This window comes from Gallus gallus, chromosome 4, assembly GCF_016699485.2.
Source record: "Gallus gallus isolate bGalGal1 chromosome 4, bGalGal1.mat.broiler.GRCg7b, whole genome shotgun sequence".
Classification (NCBI taxonomy): domain Eukaryota; kingdom Metazoa; phylum Chordata; class Aves; order Galliformes; family Phasianidae; genus Gallus; species Gallus gallus.
Genome location: NC_052535.1, coordinates 42,712,415 through 42,733,018, shown reverse-complemented (window position 1 = coordinate 42,733,018; position 20,604 = coordinate 42,712,415). Strand labels below are relative to the sequence as shown.

The following is a 20,604-nucleotide window of genomic DNA, read 5'->3' as shown; positions in this document are numbered from 1 at the left end:
GGGGGGTCTTGAAGATTCAAGATCCTTGAGGTCCCTTCCAACCCAGGTCATTCTGTGATTCTGTGACGGTCTGCTTTAAAAATCTACTACACATGTTTACAGTTTGCTTTACTTGCATTCTGTACCACCAGTGTTACAGACATAGGTGGATGTTTTTCAACATATGAGGTATGTGTAGGCCTGTCAGGTCTTGAATGAAAGAAAAGAAGGAAAGAAATATGACAATAAGGACATAGAAAATTGATGTAATGACACCTGCTATTGTGTGTGGTACACTAATGGTTGTTTACTGATGGGGAAGGCAGAAAACAGTTTTTGACAAGTCTTTCATTTTATAAATCAAGTTATCCTCATGACAGATCCTAGCTCTTTAAAATTATATCTAAACTGGCCAAGTATTACATAGCTAGCTGAAACTGCATGCTGAAACTTGCTGCTAAAGGATGTAGGCAGGTGAAATTCTAAGAGAAGGGAAGGTAAAATGTTGATCTTAAGCCAGGGAGGTTATGGGTAAACATAGGCTGAAACAACTTAACAAGAGATCCATGGCATGATCTGAGCTATACTTGAGTTTGTCTAGAAGTTCCATCTTCCTAACTTGTCCCTTTGTCACTTGTGCTGGTGTTGGGGGAGAGGATGAGGAAATCCGTGCTTCTTTAACGCAGTATCTGCACAATAGAAAGCCCTCCCTTGACTAGTGAAGGGGCTACTGCAATCATTTACACAATCCCAATTGGGCTTCCTATGGCTTACTTCCTTGTGAACTGCATCTCCAACATCCTCCTTTACTTAGCAAAAGATGGAAAAGGATTTAGCAAAGTTTTATGGAAAGAACTAAGTACTGAAAACATTGCAGGGATAATATTTTTGGGTATTCTTTAGTATGTTATCTGTTATATTCTTGAACTGGAGGGAAGTTTCAGATAAAATATTTTTAACAAGTGGACTATAATCTTTGGAGAACATCATGGTATTTAGAGGATAACGTAAAGATTGTTGAAAAATCGAGGCAATTTGCCACATCATTATTTTGGCTAACAGCTCCGTTTGGGGCAGTTTATTCAAAACCACTAATGGTCTCTTTCAAAGGGATTGATATATGAAAGATGAGTATGCACTTGCTTTTGCTTTTCTGGCTTGGATGACAGAAAGAGAATATTATTAGGCTTAAAAGTATACACAACATTGTGGTTCAGGGTCCTTTCTTTCTTGGCTAGTTATTAAGATAGCCTTAAACACTAAAATGTACAAAAGATCTTCTACTGTTGGCAACCTTGATAAAATGTATGTTAACAGTCTATTTTGATTTGGAATCTTGCACCATAAAAAAATCTAAGAACCTGAAAATTCAAATTTTCTTTCAACATTAACAACGCCACAAATTTACCCAAGCAACATCATGTTTCAGATTCTAACAACACACATGAAACTATCTATTTCTTGAATGGGAAGGATAAGATCCATCCTATCAGCACAGTACATCTTTTCTCACAAGACACAGGACAGAGTATGGGTAGATATTTGATTTTATATCAGGGATTTGGGGGTTTTTATTAGAATCATGTGAAAATAAATCTATGACACAAAAATATAAATACATTACATGCATATATATATACACACATATACATATGAATAGAAAAAAAGGGAGACTGCAGGCTGTGGCTACCTGTTGGCTGCAAGTATTCACAGCGCCACCATGAAAGGTAGTGTTGAATTGTATGAGATGCTAGTAAGTCCAAACAGAAATGATTGAATTTGACTCCTACAGGTAATGCACAAGACAGCATATTCTCTTGTGAGATACTTTGTTCTGTAATAGCGGAAAAGAAAGAATGAGACTTGGATTTCTTATTTCAAGTTAAGTGTGATTTCACCAGGGGATACCATGAACAAAGCAGTTTATATCGACCAATGTAGAAACCTGAATGAGGATACTTTGAGAATACACGTAGTTAGATTACGGGAAGATCTGGATCTCCCAACTTCATCAATACCTTTGTCACTAACACTACCACAACCACTAAACCTGTTACTGTGCCTTACTATTTACATGGATATTCTTTTCAGGCAGCTCTCTCTCCAGGCAGCTCTCTCTCTGCAGCTGTCAAGCAGAGAGTATAGAAGGCCTCATTCCTGTCTCCAGAGTTATCACAGCCAGCCTTGTTCCATGTTACAGAACCTAAGAATATCTCCCCTTTAAAAGAAATTTGTTCTTCCATTCTTATCACATTTTCATTATTAAGAAAAAAAGGATTCATAAAATATTATCCTATGGCAATATACAGACTTTAATATTAATGCCATTTTATTAAAAAAAAAATCCTCTAAAATAGAAAAGATTAAAGTTAAGCATGAATAAATACTAGAATCTTCCTGGAAGCTACATCTCTGCCCTTTGTCTCCCATCTTTTGACATCCCATGAACACTTCCAGAAAGTTACAGAACATTTTCCCTTGAGCAAAAAGCCCCCCGTGGATATGGATGGTAGTCTTTGAGAAATATCTAGAGGTCTTCTAATTTCTCACTCACACAGCTCCAAGCTGGCGGTATCCCATAACCAGGTTTTATACAATAATTAGGCAGTCGCTCGAATCATTGTTGCTCAGTTCTTTTCCCTCAGAAAATATTCCTTATGCAAGATTCTGCCTGTTCTGCTGACTGATAAGAAAACATGCATTCAAATTGGTCCGGCTATGACTGACAACACTCTGCTATTCAAGAAGCATAAGCCTTAGGTTATTCTTAGGTTCTTTTGAATTGGTATGAAACACACTTCTGTGCTGAAGTGTCCAACCCTATAATTTTAAGCTTTCATTTTGCTCTTTGCAATTTTATCTCTGCAAGGCAGCATAACTGCAGCAATTGCACATCTCATTTCAGAAAAATAAAGCAACATTCATTTCACATTTTAATGGCTTACTGTTAGGTGTGAAAACTAGTTCACAGGAAATGAAGAAAGCGATTATAAATGAAAATGAAAAACAGCAAAACCCAATTACTCACACGCGCTAGGCTGGTTCCAGAAGGAACTTTATAAGGGACATACTTCCTGTAGATATGCCCAACTCTAGAGCATGGAACATCGAACATGCCACCTCCACACATCCACACCTGGAAGGGAGACAGAAAGCAAATTAAAGAATGATTCCTGAAGACACATGGAGCAAAACATGGCATTTTAATTCATGGGGTATGTGAAAACTACACATCATTCTGTACTGACTCTTCCTGTACTCACAGTGGTGGCCTTCTTTGCATGCCCAATGCTTGGATTAGATAAAAAGGTTCTTTGGTACCTGGCATCTCACCTTACAAAAGCAGAGTGTGTTCAAAATAAAAATATAAAACATTTAATATATCAATGGTCCTCCTGAAATACCAGCAGGATATTACTATGTCAGCTGTTTAAAACATAAAGGACCAAAATTTCAAAAGAAGGATGTGAGAGCTCAAACAAGCCATCAATCAGAAGAAAAAGATATCAAAATACCCATCTTATCTTTTATATCAAACAGTGAACATAAAGCTCCATTGTTAAGCTGTTCTCCAATTTGTAAGGAAAAATAAAGTCAATTTACTTCTGATGAAATTCACACAGAAAGAGAAAGAAGAGCATGCCGCTTCTTTTTGTTATTAATACATTTAACACAGAAATAAATGGAGTCATCTGGAGGATATGTTTGATGCTTCGGGTTAGAGCAACCAGAACTCCAACAAAAACGATGGGAGCTGCAAGACCTTCACAAGACTAAAACTTATCTGCATGCTGAGGGACAGCAAGCAAGGAACTCTTCACAACACTTCACCCAGCATGACCATGTTTTACCAAGTATACGGAAGAGCTATGTTGTGTGCCATGTCAGAGGAACAATGGAAATCAAGTGACAACATCACTGTCTATGCAGAACCACTGAACTACCAAGGTGGCTATTAGATGACTTACATAGTATGCTGACAACATTTATAACATTCTGATTTTAAATAAGTAGATAAATAAAGCATGTTGACTTTGCAAATCAGAGACATAGAAAACAATAACAAAACAAACAAACAAACAAACAAACAAACAAAAAAACTACAAGAAATCCCCCAAACAGAACATTTTTCAGCAGTCTAAAATCAATCAGGTATAAAAAGTTTAAAATTCACAGTGAAGGAAAATATAAACAGGGGAGGGAATGACTGTTTCCATGGGTAGATAGTGATAGAACAAGGGGGAACGGTTTTAAATGAAGACAGGGGAAGTTTAGGTTAGATATTAGGAGGAGGTTTTGCACTCAGAGGGTGGTGAAGCATTGGAACAGGTTGCCCAGAGAGGTTGTGGATGCCCCACCCTGGAGGCATTCAAGGCGAGGCTGGATGTGGCTCTGGGTGGCCTGGTCTAGTAGTTGGTAGCCCTGCCCATGGCAGGGTGGTTGAAACAAGATGATCTTCGGGGGCCTTTTCAACCCAGGCCATTCTATGATTCCATGATTCTATGATCTGCAATGTCTTACAGGGGCACAAGGGAGGCAGAAATTAAAAATCTGTCTCCTGGAGCCAAGGACATGCTGCAAAGCAGAGGCTTGAGAGGCCAGGTGTGGCTTTTGCTACTGTGGAGACTGTGCAAAAGCCACTCTGAGCCGGCAACCTGGAGATGGCCTTAAGTACAGCCCTGCCATCCCTATGTCCACCAGAACCCCAGTTCCATTTCCATGAAGTGGCTACCCGGCTGAGTGCCACCAAGCTGTCCTGGTGCTGGGGTTGTACCTCCTCAGTGGAGGAGGAGGGTAGAACTCTGTTCTGATCCATGGTGAACTCAGCCCCTGGAAATGGTTCTTAGCACCCAGAAGGGATGGAGCAGGACCTATGCAAAGCTGGAACAAAGCATGGTGCAAGGTGATAAGGCGCAAGATGAGAGTCCCAGTGCCATGGAACTCAGAGATTTTGGCACCAGGAAGGGCTGAGGAGACATCTCCAGCCCTGCACAACTCCCAGAAACTGACCCACAAATCCTCACCCTGCCCAGGGTCTGGGAATGCCCCGACTGCAGAGCCATCCTGAAACCCCACAGCAGCCAGGAAGGAACGGATGACACATGTCACAGGGGAAGTGTCACATTTTAATTAAAAAACACCCCACACAACAATGTAGAGGCCGTGTGCAGCCTGTGATGCAGATGCTGGAGGGCATGTCACACATGGGTGGAGGACAGGCTCCTTCCCAAGGCTGGGGACAAGCCCAGCTCCTCATACCAAGCCCTCTAGCCCTCCAATTACACTACATCCCACCAAGCCCATCAAGCCTTGGGCAGGTGGGACAGGGACAGTTTGCACTCCCAGGGCTATGGACATGCAAAATGAACAACACTTGGTCTCCCTTGTGCTGGGGAGCCCAGCTCTGGGCCCACAGCTCCAGATGTGGCCTCCTCAGAGCTGAACAGAGGGGGAGGATAACCGCTCTTCACCTGCCAGTAGCACCCGGCCTCATGCAGCCCAGGACACCATTCACCAAGGTGGCTTGGGCTCCTTGCTGGTTGAACCTGGTGTCCAGCAGGACTCCTAGCTCTGCTCCAGCTGGCTAACCCTAGCTGTAGCACACTCCAGGGATGTTTCTCCCCAGGCGCAGAAATTTGCCCTTTCCCTCTCTGAAGCCCGTGGGGTTCCTGTCTGGAATGCTACAGTGCCAGCAGCAGAATGGCAGTAGGAAAAAGGGGAGAAACCATAAAGGACAGGGAAGCAACAACCACTGTGCTGTTAGCAATACCAACACATTTTTTTTTTTTTTGCAGTCTTTCTTTCTACTTTATTTACATGGTGGAATTGGATACTCATGGCAAGGGTCCACTGGGGCCAGTATGTGTCCCAGCTGCTGCCTGGCCCCAGTCTCACCAGCTCCACCACTGTTCTAATCCTGCCGGCGGGGTGGCCTCTTCTTTGGTGATGCTGAGGCCTGGCAGTTGCTGGCCTTCCTCTTCGGGGCTCGTCGGGTCCCCTCAGGTGGGCTGGTGCCAGAGGGCCCTGCCACAGGCTCTTCTGGCTCCTCACAGGACACTGCCTGCTCCATGGTGACATTTGCAGGGTTGGAACGTGGGCGGCTGGGACGCCCATTGAGCTCTTCTCCCATCCTGCCTGGCATCTCGTCCATGTTGGAGCTGGCAGAGCTGCTGGAGGGTGCTGGGCCAGGGGCAGGAGCCTCCTCTCCTGGGGCAGCTCTGGGATCTGATGCAGTGGCCTCCTGTGTCCCAGCAGCAGGGGCGATGTTGAGGCCCAGCAAGCGATGAGCATCCCTGCTGCACCTCTGCACGGTGAAGGTGATGAAGTGCCTCACAAAGGTCACCGTGTGGCCCTGCAGGTCGGGTTCCAGCATTTCTATCAGGATCTCTTCTGCCAAGCCGACGAGGAGTAGGGCCCAGATGACACTGTATGCCACTGTATTTACTTGTGGCTCCTCGGCGCCCAGGATGTGGCGCAGCTTCCATCGCAGCCAGGAGCGCAGGGGCCGCAGCAGGGATGGGTGCTCCCTGAAGAGGGAAGCCCAGGTGGCAGGGGAGAGGCTGCCCACAGGATGCCTGGGCACTGCAGGCCAAGGCTGAGCTGCCCAAGAGCCTGTGGGGCTTCGTCTGGCAGTGGATGCCACTGCAGCTGGTCTGAGGACCAGCTCCTTATAGTCATTGTCCGCTCGCACGGTGTGGATGATGGACTGCACACCCTGTTTGCAAAGCGGACACTGGGGCCTGGTGCTAGTCCACCTGTGGATGCAGGGGAAGCAGAACTGGTGGCAGCACGGCATGGTGTATGCCACGCTGTCCCAGTTCTCCAGGCATACAGGGCAGCGGGTCTCTAATGCTGCCTCCATGCTTCCACCAGTTGCGGTGGGCTAGGGGGAGCGGAAGATGGCAACGCACTCCCCAGCACTGATGCTACAGCAGCAGGTGTCACGCTGGAAGAAGACAAGAGACATTAGTCACACACCAGCCTGGGAAGGGTCCCTCAAGATGCCCCCACTGCCAGTCCCCGTGCCACCTACCTATGCTGCTGCACGTGCCTCTCCGGGATGTCCCGTCTGCCTGCTCCAAGCAGGGTTGGGGTAAAGAAAAAGTGGCTCTGAGACGGCCACTGAGAGCTGCGCTAGCAGCACCCAGAGCACGTTCCAGCACCAAAGCTCGCCCTGTCCACACTCCAGTCCTCGCACACACGCTCGGTCGGAGGCCAGGCACGAACTGCTGGGCTGAGCTGCTGCACCCACTTTAAAGCATCCGTGGGCTATGGAGTCACAATCCGTTGCCTGGAGATGTCTCAAACCATGGCTTGGCCAAACTGCTGGGCGTCACCTTTATTTGACCTTCACTTGGGGACGACCTTCACTGCCCATCCCACGGCAATGCCACAGTCCATTGTTGGGTCATCACAATGAGCTGTCCTCACCCGTAGCACGTGCTCCAGTGCCAGCACTATTTTCACAAGTGTCAGGGCTTTTCCCAGTGCCACTGCCCACTCCATTCCCCGCATCTCTTGTGCTTGGCATCGGTGTTTCACACCAATCACCAGGGCTTTGGCCACATCTTCCTATGGGCCCCATCAGGTCGCTCTAGCCATGGCACTCAGCCCCAGGCATGTACAGCAAGAAGGTTTATTCAATAAAAGTTCATGTTTCTCTCTGATTGTAGGACTTGATGATCTCAGATGTCTTTTCCAACCTTAATGATTCTGTGATTCTATCATTCTTAGGCTGCAGGAGGAAGTCCTTCAGGCTCTTCCCACACTCTAGCTCTGCTGGCCAGCCCTCTGAGACCTCCAGTTTCCTCTCGAGGGATATCAAAATCCAGGGCTGTCCCTGGGGGATTTTCTCCCCCTTGCAGAGCAATCAAACCATAAGGTTGCCCCCAGTTGCAATCCTTGGTGCATGCAAGGGCTTACAACAGTTGGCCCCCAGTTGGCTTGTCCTTATTAAGAGTTATTAGACATTATTTATCCAGGAAATTCCTGGAGTCTGTTGAGGACAACTTCCTGGTCCAGGTATTAGACGGTCCCACTCAGGGTGAAGCCCTACTGGACCTGGTGCTCACCAATGCAGAGGAGAGCATTACAGAGGTTAAGATTGGAGGCAGCCTGGGCTGTAGTGATCATGGCCTGGTGGAACTTGTGTTCTGGAGGAATGCAGGCCTGGCAAAAAAGCAGAGTCAGGACTCCGAACTTCAGGGTAGCAAACTTTTATCTGTATTTGAAGCATTATGGAGTGAGATGAAGCAAATCTGTGGCCAAGGCTAAAGCACAACAGAACAGATGACTGAATATTTTACCAATGACTTACATGCAGTCAGGAATTCATCAGGAAGTTGACATGTTCCCCATTAAAACAACAGTAACCAGACCCCTAACAAAAGGTATCAGAAAATATGATATGATTATGAATATTTGACGTTCTCTGTGAGGCCTGCAGAGAACAATGGGCATCTGTACTTTTTAACCTTACATTTTGCACCCTGCCTCTTTTGCCTACCAGCTAGCTGGCTGTAGCTGCTGGCTTACTGAAATCACAGGAAAAAATACATGATTAATTTCATTCACTTAAAGCAACAGTGAAAATGGACAGGAGTTTGGCCTCTTTCACTGTGGTTGCCTGCCCTGTATCTGTGCGGTCCTGGCTGTGTGGTCATGAGCTTGTGATGAAATTTTAGTAATCTGAACATGCAGATGCTAAGCACTGCGCTATGGGATAACTTGGTGCTTTAGTGTAACTGAAAGCAATTGCTGAAGGTAGCAAGTGGGAATTCAGCCCCTGAGACTGACTGTGCTACTCATGCTGTGAATGGAGAAAGCAGGGGTTTTGGCATGAGGGCTTGAGCTGCAAAGCAATTTAGGAAGGTACTTCTTATGGGCCATTTGGGTATTGGCCCTTGTAGTCTGTCAGCTGGTAGCCCTGAGATCCAGCTGAGACCTGGTAATTGTTTGATGCTTTGTAGCAGACTGCTGGACAAACCCAAGTATGCTAGTGGGAGGGAGTAAGGAAGGCTTGAAACTGGCAGAGGTGGGGGAAGATCCTGTGCTTGCCCTGCAGGTCCAGAGACCCCATTGCGCAGTTGGGTATGGCTGTGAAGTACTGGGGAGCTTAAAAGCTCCCAGCAGTCTGTCATTCCAGGGCAAGGAATGCCATGTTGCCCCTTCTGGTGCATGGCAGCGTCAGACAGGCGGGCATGTTGTGCAGATTGGTAGCACAGAGTTATACAGGCGGCTGTACTGGGTATCACTCTGCCAAATGGAAACACGTATGTTGATGGAATTAAGCATGAGCACAGTTCTGATGGGTTGGAAACGCCCTGCATCTGTGCCAGAATAACTCATTACAGCCCAGAGCAGCCTTGCTATGCCATGTTGACACAACCGTTTGTGTTCTGAAAGCATTTTGTAAAACATACTACTTAAAGAAAACACTGAAATCCCCAAATCTTCACCCGCCTAAACCCATGTCACCTACTTTACAATGGTCATAAACATATTAAAAGTTATAAATATAAGAATGTTAAAACTAGGTGGGTAATGCCAATCATTTAAAAACACATTATTCACCTTTCTGTCAATAATTCATTTGTACATTATTTCCTTTGGGATCTTTTGGTGGAAATCTCTGTGGCTGTCTTGAAACAAACCAAAGCACAGATGAAAGTGCAGGCATATATTGACTATTCATTGCTGTTTTTAATATTTAAACATTATTTTGAAGGCTAGACAAGACACTGAAGTTATTAAGTAAGGTTTCCAAGTCACTGAAGAGGAGACAGCATAGAAGTTTGAATCAGAGGGAGGTCAGCCACAGAACAAATGTAAAAAAAAAGGCAACAAGAAAGTAGTATAAAGTATTTTATATATATATATGCAGGCCAATATTAATTTAACTTGGACAACGAGGGCTGAGGCAGACATACACTGCATTGGGTATCAGTTAAAAAAAAAAAAAAAAAAAAGAGAGAGAGAAAATAAAAAAAGAAAAGAAAAAAAAGATTGAGAAAAAAACCCCACCAGGTATGCTGAGGCAATAACAAGTGGGAGGAAATAACACTGTGTTAGGTTTATATTTGATAGACATAAAACTTGAAAATGCTGTGCTGCACCTGAGGTGCTCTGTGTAGGGTAATTGAAATGAATCTTGGGCTGCCTTGAAGGGAATTTAGCAGCTGTTCCTGTTTATCTTTCAGCTTCAGAATGGTTTTAAAGGCGTTTTTTATATTTTCCTGGGAAGATCAATTCTGGCAACTCTGTCTTTAAAATGTGCATTTTTGTGTCACCTGCACTGAATACAGGAAATCGGAGAATGGCTTCTGTGTTAAATATTGCAGTTCTTCAGTGTACCATGAAAGGAATTCAGGTGGTGTGGGACATTTGGCAAAATGATATCATAACACTGATGCCTCTGTTTATCTAAGAAGCAAGCAATGAAACTCTCAAGATTGCTAATGCCTCCTCCTTACAAAAGCAATGAATCTGCTTTGTTTCTGAGGTATAAAAAACAATGATGAAACCAAAACAATGCAATTTCAGCTTGGAAAGATCAAAAGAAGAGTAGTTTATGTGTCACCTATATACTATATCACAATTTGTCTTTATATAGCTCTTTCCCAGAGAATGTTGCAAAAGACTTTATGGGAATGGTTGAAAGCAAGAGGCAAGAATTAATGCAAAGCTTTAAAAGTGATTAAGTTGTGGTTGTGTGGCTTAGGTCCTGACTGCAGCTCAGGTATTGCCACAGCATTTTTTCTGGTTCCATTATACAAGTCTTGCAGGACTTTGGGTGAATCACCCTCTTTTCATATTACTTCATCCTTATAATGAATCTGCTTGCTCTCTCCCTCTTTGCCTTATCTATCTAGCTTGAGAGACTATCTGTAAAATGTAAATACAGTGCACAAGAGAAGGAGATTCGGATCCATATGCTATGCTGTAATCATAATTACTGCAGTAAGAGACTCGTGATATTGGAGCAGTGGAGGATGTATTGCTGGGAACAGGAACGTAAACATATAGCAAATTAAGTAAAAGATTGAGGAGGGACTGAATGGGTTTTGGATCAGGCTTCAAAACTAATTGAGAAATATATTGCTGCTGCTGAGAGTCAGTAACAAGACAGACAATGGCAAGAGACACTGAAATTATTGGAAAAAAACCAACACAACAGTAAACTGGTGGAAGAGGAATATAAAATATGTCATGCAAAGCTGTCAGCTTGGTGCTCTGAGCACTGAGCAAGAAACAGAGACTAAAACCAGGAGAAACGTACTACCACAGGGAGGCTGAAAAAGGTGTAGAAAACAAGAATACAAAACATTATGAGACGTTGCAGGCATTCTTCCTGAAATATAAGCCAAGAGATGAGCTTTGGCAGCAGTAGAAAAGGAGAAGGAAAAATACGTTATTGTGAACTTTTCAGTGTAACTAGAATGTCCAGCTAAATGCAAGAAAAGACTGAAAAATGGGAACAATGACTTAAAATCTGTGGCCAGCAAGGTCAGAAACAGCAAAACCATTTACTTGTGGTGCAGTGGGATTTTATGCCAGTGATATTAAAACAGTACTGTGTACACTGGAAATTGATGACCGTGGATATTTCAACAGGCATCACCGGCACCTTTCAAATACTGAGTCTGTATTGGTTATAACTGCATTGACTAGTGGTAATGCTGCCCTACTCCCTGCCTCCCCCCAGGGTTGTCAGCAGTGGAGGAAAGTAACAGCAATGATAGTAAAGGAAGGGATTAATGAACTTGGAGGTGTGTGCTGAAAACCAGGGATGAATAGAATCTGGAAAATATGTCAGCATGCATAAGGATAAAACCTTAGATATAGGTGACTGGCTTCAAAGAGGCAAGGGTATCAGCATGAGCATTTCTGTTAAGGTATGATTTATGTCTATGCCTACAGAATGTCCAGCATAAAGGATCTTCAGCAAACACAGGAAATGAATATCTTTCACCACTCTATATATTTTGGAAATTACTACATAAACTGTGTCTTTCTAGCAGATTTAAATTTAGGATTTCCTAAATAGTGGCTTCCCTGGTTAATGAGAAAGGAAACTATTCATCAGGTCAGTTCCAGCACTTTGACAGTTTTCTCAAGTTAAGCACACCCTGAACAGTATCATCAGCAAAACACCATACATCTTTTTAATTAAAAAATTGATCCTGAGGTTATGCTGCCAAAAAAAAAAAAGAAAAAAAAAATTAAAATACTGCACATTATTTCTTTTGCAAAAATTAATCTAAGGAACTTTTTAATGAAGGGCTCATATTTTGAGACACAGCTTGTGACTGCTTAACCATCCATGGATTTGTGTGTGAGTGCTCTGATTTGGAAACAGCAGTCCACCAATGCAGTACTCAGTTCTACAATTGCTGCTGTTCTCCACAGCAACATTACTAGGCAAGAACAAGAGAGAAATACGTTGGTTTCCCTAACTGATGAAATAAAGGTCAAGCAAACTTAATAATCAGCCTTTTTGTTAAGCAAAACAAAACAGAAAGCTGTGCTCTTAACAACTCAGCACCTGGAATAGAAGTTTGTTTGAAGTTTGTGGAAGTTTCCTTTCATGGTACTGCACAGCCCCAAATATCACAGAAACATTACAACGCTTTCTGTATTTCGGAGAAACTTACTGAATTGCTGTGCTGTAAATTTAATTTCAGTGTAGATTCACACTGTGTAGAATCTTTTGTCCTTCTAGAAAAACTATCACTCCCTCGAACACATGAAAACAGATTTTTCCTCAACATTCTGTCCATGTGCAGTGAGATAACCCAACTTCCCCCACAGAAAAAGACTTCTGGTTAGGACTCTGCTCTGCATCGAATCCTGGTGCCTGTTACCTCAGGTCATATCTAATTAAACAGCCAGTGAGAAACATCAAAACAGACACCGTCCCTCCAAGAAGGAGAACCTTTCCTAAATGTGTTCCAACTTCTTTGTGTCATGAACTGAAGCCTGACTCCCCACACAACCACTTGTCCTGTTTTAATTTTAATATATAGTTTTTTTTAATCAGTCTTCAATCTCTGCCTTAGCATCTTGAACTCATAAAGCCATACGGTTTGCTGTCGTTAGCAAGTGCCTGATGACTCTTGCACCAGCCTTTAATTCACATAGCAGAGCCGCTGATACTAAGATCACAATGAAGAAATGGATGAAGCCTTAAATCAAAGGACTTGAGGCTATTTAATTGAGGACTATTTAACTGAGTCCTGATACTAGCAAAGATCTAGCCATTATATGTTTCTGAAAGATCCAGTTTTTCCAGCTGTCCACACCCACACTCTGCACTCACAGCTACACACCCATTTTGTAGCCAACACTTCCACCATTCGGGTTGCAGGGTGACTGTGGATAACCATGGTACAGTAACACAGAGATCTTTGGGAGTGAAGATGCTTTTCCTGAATATGATCTTGATTATCAAGTGCAAAAGATTGCACTAGATATGATATGTGGGTTTCTGTGGAAATTTCATTCCAGCATCTAGGATTTTTTGTCCAAATAAAATTAGGCCAAAAATATCAAAAGTGACTTACACTGTTCCTTTAACATGGTTCTATGTTTGCAATGAGTGAATTTGGGAGTATGATATTTGTGGTACACATTTGCCAAAGTTCATCCTTAAGAGACCTGTAAGCTTACCTTAACCACACAAAACATCAAGCTAAAGTAAAATATAGTGCTAACTAATGACATGTGCAACAATTTTGCTATTTATAGTTTGAGAATCATAGAACCATAGAATGGTTTGGGTTGGAAGGGACCCTTAAGATCATCTACTTCCAAACTACCTGTTATAGGCAGGGACACCTCCCACTAGATCAGGTTGCTCAAAGCTCCATCCAGCCTGGCCTTGAATGCTTCCAGAGAGGGGGCAATCTGCGCAACCTGCTCCAATGTCTCACCACCCTCACAGTAAAGAATTTCTTCCTTATATCTAGTGTAAATCTACTCTCTTCAAGTTTAAATCCATTTCTCCTCATCCCGCTGCTACACGCCCTTCTAAAAAGCCCTTCCCCACAGCTTTCTTGTGGGCTCTCTTCAAGTACTGGAAGGCTGCTATAAGATCCCCCTGGAGCCTTCTGTTCTCCAGGCTAAAGAGCTCCAGCTCTCTCAGACTGTCCTTGTAGGGTAGGTGCTCCAACCCACTGATCATCTTTCTGGCTCTCCTCTGGAGCCTCTCCAACAGCTTGATGTCCTTCTTGTGTTCGGGGCTCCAGAACTGGATGCAGTACTCCAGCTGAGGTCTCACAAGATTTGAGTAGAGGGGCAGAATCCCTCAACTGGTTGGTCACATTTCTCTAGATGCAACACAGGGTACAGTTGACCTTCTGGGATGCAAGAGCACATTGCTGGCTCATGTTGAGTCTTTCATCAAAATCTTTTTGATTTGAATTCATCAAAATCTTCTCCTCAGGGCTGCTCTCAGTTACCTACCCAGCATGTATTTGTGCTTGGGATGGCCCCGATCCAGTTGCAGGACCTTGTACTTGGCTGTGTTGAAATTCATGAGGCTGGCATAGGCCCATCTCTCAAGCCTGTCCAGGTCCCTCTGGATAGCATCCCATCCCTCTGATGTGTCAACTGCACCACTCAGCTTGGTGTCATCTGCAATCTTGCTGAGGGTGCATTAAATCCCACTGTCCATGTTGCCTACAAAGATGTTAAATAGCACTGTTCCCAGCACCAACCCCTGAGGATTTGTTATATGTATATATGCTATTATAACATTTAAAAGGGGAGGTTACAATAATTTGTTAGTCCATGAAGTGCTGTTTGAAACTCACCACTGAGTAGAGGACCAAAATCTATGTCTGAATTCTTTTCCCTCCAGCTCACGGAGCGAGGGCATGCTCTCTCTGGCATGCTCTCTCTCATAATTCTGTCACTATATTTGAATTAATCACAAGGATCTCAAGGCTGACACAGGAAAGGTCGTATTATCACGTAAGGTATCCATTTATAGTAGCTGGGTCATTTGCTTGTTTACAGGTATATAGCAACTCCCATAAAAAATAATCTCAAAGTTAGAAACAAGATGATGTGAAGAACATGAAAGGAACACCAAGTTCATCACTATGTTTAAAGACCAGCCTGAAATAGTCCTTTGAAGATGAACTTTCTATGGTTATGGGACATTCTAATTGGCTTCTTTTTGCAGCTTTTAATGAAAAAAAAACATGTTTTCACAGAATACTTATGACCTAATTGAATTGAAGAAATGACTGGGAACTGGTGTTTATAGATATTCTTGAGAGAGTGACTGCAGCAGTATGCTCCAAATAATTATATGCCAAACAAAATATCATTAATAGTAGATAAGGTGTGGATGCAAAGCACCCATGATACAACACTTCCACAAACCATAGCTGTGGTTGTCCTAAGGAGTTATAAGATGTAGTTTCCTATGCACTCAAGTAAAGGTCTCACACAGGTTGCTCATCTGTTTTCCTCACTGACTTTATGAATAACAGAGATGGCAAGTTCATCAATCTCTCAAGTTTGTAAGTACAATAGTAAATTGAACTGAATAATTTGTTGTCACTTTAAAATGTTTCAAGACGACTGAATTTGTAGCTCTTGATAGAAATTGTTGAAGCAGCAACTCAAGCTGATACTGATGATTCTGATATAACAAAGAATTCTGTCCTGTTTCTCTCTCCTGCCCCCTTGATTTCTTCTTCCATTTCCTGTCATTCCAAACAAAACAAGACTTTTTTTCTGAAACTTGTATAGGTTCAGTTCTTCCAGTAAAAAGCCGTTTCTATTAGGCAATCCTTTTCCTTCTATTTTTTTTTAAACTAATAAAAAAGACAGGGACCCTAAGGTTAGTGTGTACTAATGAGATGATTCAGAAGATATGACTGAAAGGAGACCCAGTGTGACACAGTTGGCTACAAAAAAAATCTATTGCTTGAGCAAAACACACTGGGGTAATCTAGTATCTCAGTTTCTAGTGCTGTTACCATGGTTTCTATACAAAGACTGGACTGCATTACAATTATATTCTTTGTGATGACAAATAAAAAGAATATATGGAATAGGATAATAAAATCTTAGGTGACCTATCAGAAACTCTTGTTACAGCTGCAAGTGACTACTTACATTTGACTTTGAAATGACTTATATGGATAGAATGTAAATTGATATATTCTAAACATGATTTCTAACTATAGGGTTTCCCTCGCCTTCCAATTTTATTTTGCTGTGGTGTAAAAATGATTTAGAGAAAGAGGAGAGTAGCTCAGTTAATACAAACCATTTTTCTAGTTTTGATAACTCACATAATAAAGACAGTCTATCAGTCCAGTGTAGGATCACGCTGTATGTTTCATTCAATATAATGGCCATAGCTCTATTGTTTTAATCACTGCTGAAATTCAGATGGAGCAATATGTATGATATTAGTCATGGTTGACATACTAAATTTATTTATTGAGCATTACACTGTAGGAGTTTGGAAGTAGGATGGAAAGATCATGAAGCTAAATGTGAATTCTGATTAAAAATCCAAACTTTATCCATACATGTTTGACTCCATTTATATAATGAAATTCTATTAGCTGATTGAAAACCTTTGCATAAGGTAAAGTTCTTAATTTTGGGTAAACTACATTTTGGGAAGAAAAGAAAATTAATTTTCAAAATTATACATTTAGTCCTCATTACACTAATGGAAATACCTATCTGACATGTAAAAGGTAACAAGACTTTCAACTCAGCATGTAAAAGCCAAACAACTGATTTCAACACTCATGTCCACATAGAGGATGTAAGATTGCTGGTTGTATATAACCTCAGCACTTGAAAACTCTCTGCCATTGCAATTTTATCATTTTAATTATCCAAATGCAATTAAAAAAATCAACCAATTTTGAAAACCCACCTGCCACTAACAGCTCATAAGAACTCAGGTGATCTAGTGATTGTGTTGAAAAGGGTTCTCCTTCCTATGACTTTCCTCTTTCCATGAGCTGACCCTATGAGGGCCTACCCTCAGCATTATGGAGTTCAGTAAGTGCAACGTCTGATGGAAGGTAAGTAGAGAAGACTTGATACAAGAGACAAAGTAAAGCTTCATGATGGTGGTAAGCTACCAGACATTTGGAGGAAACTGCACTCACTGATTTTTGTATAGTTTTTGGAGCATACGTTTATGGCATAGTTCTGTTTGAAATTCGGGGAAATTCCTAAAGAAAAACAACTGTACTAAATTCTTTGTAGTTAAAACATGAAATCAAGTATCAGTGAACCTACCAGTATCACAAAGCATATAGAAATGAAAATCCAGAGGCATAAAACCAAACAAGTAAATAAGTAATACATAAGGTGACATGATGACTTACCTTAAAGGAGATTTCATACTGCTCTCCTCCCCATATTTCTAATCCTGGATCGTAGCCTCCCAGCTCCCAAAACCACTTCCGGTTAACGGCAAATAGACCTCCAGCCATCACAGGAGACCTGAAGAGTGAGTGAAACGAACAGTAAATGACAGGAATCATCATGCCATGCTTGAAAAATGGAAAAGATTGACAACATACACGGGAAAACCATAATGAAGATATTAGGACTGAGTGTGTACATGTGAATGCAGGTGCATTCACAGTTACCTTTATTGCAAACATTTGCCTTTATTGACCTTTTCTGAGAAAAAGGCAATCTGCTAGGATTAGTGATGTAGGGCATGGCAGACAGCCTTCTAAAAATTCCCTTTCTATAAACAAATTATGTTCATCACTAAATAGACCCACCTAAGAGTGAAAGAAAGAGACTTTGCAAACATGATTAATGAAGTCCTTGTACAAAATGTGAAGCAACTCACATTTGAATGTGAGCAGAACTCCTCAATTCACTTCAGTCTCACAGGTGCAGGCTAGAAAAAGGCAAAAGTAGATAGCTACAGAGCTACTGCTGGGAGTTAAACATCTTCTCTTCCACAGGAGCACCTGAAACTCCTAAAATTTGCCTCACAGTGGTAATTTACCACCATTCCATGAATAAACATTTGGAAATCACTTGAATTACTTTAACTCATCCTTTTCCACAAACAATATAGAAAACAGTGACATGTTTAAAGTTAGTGTTAGCAGATATTCATGAAAGGTGCATTTAAAATTTATAAGCATGATTTTTTTTCACTGTGAAGACAATGATGTTTCTAATGAAGTAAATACATTGACAGCTCTTGGGATTTTGATGCTGTTCACTGATTCCTTGAACTGGAATACAAAGAGATCTACACTGAATAGGAAGGAGGTAACAGACTGAAAAAAGTTCAATCCAACTGTTCCACCAATTTGTGTCAACACCTGCCTTGGAAGTTTTAGAGCAAGGCGATGAAAGGAACACTTTTCTACTAATGGGTCGTCAGCAGGTGGAAAGCTTCTGGTGGAACTTCCTCATTGGAGAATAGACACAAAACTGGATATTATGCTATGTGTAGCACTACAGCCCTTGAGGGATAATTATCTCACCTGAAGGCATTTTCTTTCTGAATTATTATTGGTGGTTTGTTAGTGATAGTGGAGGCAGATAGTACAATCCCTGAAGAACTGACTGGCAAATAAAAATTCCATTATTTGCCACTGATTTAGCATTTGGTAGTAAGATAGTGCGGGTAAGTATTTCAGTAAGCTAAATGTTTATTCACAGGGTATCAAGTTAATAGAATAATGTTCTGCCATATTTTCTCTTCCTTATCACTTTTTATAATGCTATCTTTTATTCAAGCCAAAACAGCAAACAGACAGCTGGGTGGCTTCTGTCACTATTGGGATGACAGAGAATCCCCACAAGCATGAATGTCATAAAACGATCCTCTCATTCGCATTCACAGTGATGAAAAACATTACACATATTTCACCTTTCACTTTCAATATGCAATAATATAACTCTTATCTTACATCTTTTATTAAACTATTCATTCTTATGACTCCAGAGTTCTGTTTTTAAGAGATTAATTGTATTTTCCTTTAGAGATTATGTTTTTAAAAGCACATAGTAGCTTTGTGAATCAAAGCTGAAATATTCTAACTGGCAAGGCCATGCTCTGTAACATAGACTGTATGTTAATACATTTCACTTTTATTGACATCACATATCTCAAATATTGACTGTTCTTTTCACATATGAATAAATTCAATGGACTTTTTAAAAGAAACTTTCCCCTGGGGATTCTGACTACTACAATACATTTTCCATTTCTACCAACATGTATCTAATTACAAGGTAGCCTTGTGACTCCAGGTTCTAAATAATCAAAACAAAATGTCCTTTTATAAAGATGGACTTGCACGGTAAATACTAAAACCTTAATCTTTACGGGTAGAAGAAATGAAGTCCCAGAAATCACTGGGGAAATGCAGGTTTTCTCTAATTCTCTTATATTTATTAACTTCCATGAGCATTTCTCTTGACACAGTGAATGGCTTACGGAAATGACAGTCCCCTCAGGTGAATCAGACAGAAGACAAAAATAATAATAATAAAAAACAACAACAAACCCAGAGACTTCAAATAGCAAGACAATTGGCAGATATTTACAAATGATATTTTAAAACTGATAGATAGATTTTCCAAGGGTAATACCGAGTAAAGAACCCCCTTGTTATTTATGTGATAGTTCATGAAAGTTCTAAACCTTTATTGCAGTTAGTAAAAGTAACAAACAAGTGACTGGGACAGCAGCAAACTCATATTTCTTGCATTCACTTAACAAATAATAATAAAAAAATTGCATTGTGTTGTTCTATTCATTGTTATTCACAGTAAGTTCTGACATTTGTTGATTTGCAGGAAGAGTGATGGAGAGGATAAAACAGGATGGGTTTCTGGTTTTCAGCAGAGAGGGATGAGTTGTAAGCTGTGTGGACCTCACCACTTGGCACAGGATATGTATTCTGATCTGTGACACAAGCAGCTACTGCCAAACAGGGCTTAAATTCTCTCCAAAATAGGAAGACAGGAATCCAGTCCTACAATCTTGACTGATATGGAAAGTCCTTATGTAGTCAGTAGGATTACTCACATAGATGATAGCTGCACTGAGCCTGAAAGAGAATTACTGCCTTGTTTAATGGCTTTTATATATGAGTAGAAACGTCAAGTACAAAGCTGTGCTTGTAGAAGACATTTTTCATGAAATATCCTACTCAGCCACTTAAATAATCAGACCTGAGCTACTGTGGCATAATATTATGTGAGTAATTATACTGGGAAGCTGTAAAAGAATTCTAGTCAAAGACTTCAAAGGACAAGGACTCCCAGAACATCAAAAAAGCTGGTAAGACTAAGGTTGCTAAACTTTCAAATAGTTATAAAAACCTTCCACATGAGAGGTACTCACAAACTCAGTGGATGAACAATACTGCAAGTAGTAGTCAACTGATCCAAAAATGGCCCAAGATATGTCTTTTTTTTCAGCACCAATAGGTGTGCTTGGACAAAAACGGAGCTTGATTTTTCATAGCACAAAAAAACCCCAAGTTATTTATCACAAAAAGAAAATACACTGAGAAGTCAGGCAAATGCTTAACATGAAAAGATAGCTTATAGATTTTAAAAATGTACCAGAAATAACACTACTGTGGCTTAGCT

At 41.5% G+C, this 20,604-nt stretch overlaps 2 protein-coding genes across 2 annotated transcripts in view; both read right to left on the bottom strand.

The window, feature by feature from the left end:
* Positions 1-20,604, bottom strand: part of GALNTL6 (polypeptide N-acetylgalactosaminyltransferase-like 6) — a 429,682-nt gene that overhangs the window by 30,144 nt on the left and 378,934 nt on the right. The window contains exons 7-8 of the mRNA XM_420520.8: positions 17,352-17,469; positions 3,008-3,115 (exon numbers count right to left, since the gene is read on the bottom strand). Of these exons, the coding sequence (XP_420520.3) occupies positions 3,008-3,115; positions 17,352-17,469 (226 nt within the window). The remainder of the gene's footprint in view (positions 1-3,007; positions 3,116-17,351; positions 17,470-20,604) is intronic.
* On the bottom strand, positions 5,704-8,511 carry LOC121110526. Its single transcript, XM_040699129.2, has 2 exons — positions 7,013-8,511; positions 5,704-6,925 (listed from the first exon to the last, which is right to left on the bottom strand). Exon 2 carries the CDS (start codon positions 6,839-6,841, stop codon positions 5,891-5,893), a length of 951 nt encoding a protein of 316 aa, XP_040555063.1. The 5' UTR covers positions 6,842-6,925; positions 7,013-8,511; the 3' UTR covers positions 5,704-5,890.